The sequence below is a fragment of the Hermetia illucens genome, chromosome 1 (genome assembly GCF_905115235.1).
Source record: "Hermetia illucens chromosome 1, iHerIll2.2.curated.20191125, whole genome shotgun sequence".
Lineage (NCBI taxonomy): Eukaryota > Metazoa > Arthropoda > Insecta > Diptera > Stratiomyidae > Hermetia > Hermetia illucens.
Genome location: NC_051849.1, coordinates 165883362 through 165885594, shown reverse-complemented (window position 1 = coordinate 165885594; position 2233 = coordinate 165883362). Strand labels below are relative to the sequence as shown.

The 2233-nt window shown below is 35.4% G+C and overlaps 1 protein-coding gene across 1 annotated transcript; it reads right to left on the bottom strand.

Moving 5' to 3' along the window:
• Positions 1 to 256: 256 nt before the first annotated feature.
• LOC119647122 (fork head domain transcription factor slp1-like) lies at positions 257 to 925 on the bottom strand. The gene has a single exon (XM_038047908.1). It carries the CDS (start codon positions 910 to 912, stop codon positions 382 to 384), a length of 531 nt encoding a protein of 176 aa, XP_037903836.1. The 5' UTR covers positions 913 to 925; the 3' UTR covers positions 257 to 381.
• Between the last annotated feature and the right edge of the window lie 1308 nt (positions 926 to 2233).

Genomic DNA, 2233 nt, shown 5'->3' with positions numbered 1-2233 from the left:
ATGAAGAAACAGGAAACCATCTGCTTAAAGTACACTTCCCAGGCAGCATCCAAAATCTCATCTAAGGGCATACAGTGCGTGCATATAATGTCAATACATTCATGTGGCAAACATGGCTTTGAGGAAGATTTGTTGTAATTTCTTCATTATATTGTGGTGTATTGCTGAATAAAAAAGTGGCAGAATAAAATGAGATACTTTATAATTTTGATAAAATATTTTTAGTTCAATAATATCATTTGCTAGTCATATTTACAATCTTTTCCAGTTGTTTCCTTAACTTAGCAACCGTGTTTTGGTCTAATTACATATATTCTTAATTAAATCATATTTTTTCTAAAAATATTCCTTAATATTGACTTGTCATTTCATCTACTAAATTTACTGCATATTAAAGTACATTTGTTGCACTTGGAAAATGGGTCGCAAGGTTTGATAGCACATACATCCTGGTAGGCCACAATCTCTATATAGGTATGCCATACCATGAAACGCAGGCACCGGTACGTAATGGCAGTTCATCGGAGGTGCTGGTGGAGCTGGAGGTTGGCGCAGTCTTCCTGTATCATTCCCAATGCACAATTGTTGATACTGTGGTGCTAAGGTCCAATAACCTCCACGTCCAGGATCATCGCATTCACGGGCAAGTCTCACGAAATGTTCACTCAGACTCAAATTGTTACGAATAGCATTTTGCCAATCTGTTTTGCATGTCCTATAATATGGAAAGTGGTTTTTTATGAAATCATAGATTTCCGCTAGTGTTAATCGTCCACTGGGGCTCGTCTTTAGCGCCATCATGATCAATGCACCATATGAATATTTGGGTCTATCCATGTTGGAATCCCCACTTGCTGTACCAGCTTCTTCACCAATAATGGAACGGATGGAGAAGTTTGAGCTGAAGGACATTTTGTTCGATTTAGTTAAAAATGTTTACTCTATTCACTCCAAATGGGCACTACTATCTCAATTATATCAAGGCCGACTTGGATTTGTGTACAACAACAATATATGATATATTAAGATTCAACTGAAAAATGTCAACTAGATGAGACTACACTTTGATTTTCGAAAAATGTAAGATGATCTCAGGTGATTTAGAGGTGAATGATTTTTTGCTCCACAGGTGGGACTTTATATACCAAATACAACATCATTTCAGCTTCTGATATGATTTGTTCCTCTATCTTTCTCCGTATTTACGATAAATTAGTCATTTACCTGCATGTGCATATCCATACATATTTGCCATCAAAATCAGAACAACAGGAAACTATGTGTAATTCTCTGAATACCTAGGACTTTTTAATCCTCACAATTATCTTTGTCGCCATGACCTCCTCCAATCAAATCCTTTCTTTAAAGTCAAAAACGAATGATTGCAGTCAACGGTAATCATTTGAACGGCAATTATAGTTTTACACCTAATTACTCAATATCAGAGGTCAGTTTCGACACTTCGAGACAAGCCCCTGGAAAAACCATTCATTCAAAGGTAATCTTGGACGAGCCCGGGAACCATCGAGATTTGAGCAACTAGAGACAATGCTTAGTTGTTGGACTTCTCGGAGTTCCTAATCCTTTTAACTAACTTTGTCGCCTTTCTCTTTTGGAATCGCTTGTTTCCTTTAGTGGTTTAGTCAACAACAATCACGTCACTAATAATTACTTTTTCGCACCTAATTACTCATTATGTGAGATTAGTTTCAATATTTCCAGACAGGACTACGGAAAAACCGTTCATTCAGAATTAAAAGTAGAGGCCGGTTCAGGTAAGCTATAACCGAAAGTTTGTTACCTTTATAATTGTATGCAAATGCACCCTCCTGGATGCCTTTCCAAAATCGCGAAAATAAGATTTTTGGCATTTAAGTCCAACTCAAATACAATGTTAGATAAGCAGTGATTAATTACTTATTTATAATCAGCTGCATTTTTAAAATGAACTATTATTATGTAAGGTATAGATTTTGAAGATAATTTTCGTTTGGTCGGACCTCACTGTTTATGTTTTCCCTATCTTCAATATTTATTCTGAAATTTAAATTAGAAAAACAAACTTCTCCACTCATAATTGTTGTTCCGAATATCCTAATATCCTTACATACTAACTTGTGTGCGAGAAATCAAAGTCCGTTTTATAGGATTTATAAACGAAAGACAAATTGATATTTTTTAGTCCGGCTTTTTGTTGATGCTAATTTAAGGCTGAAGAAGAAAAAAATATTTC

Bases quoted from the DNA above. Each gene is read 5' to 3' on its own strand.
- LOC119647122 (XM_038047908.1), bottom strand. From the start codon at position 912: ATGTCCTTCAGCTCAAACTTCTCCATCCGTTCCATTATTGGTGAAGAA.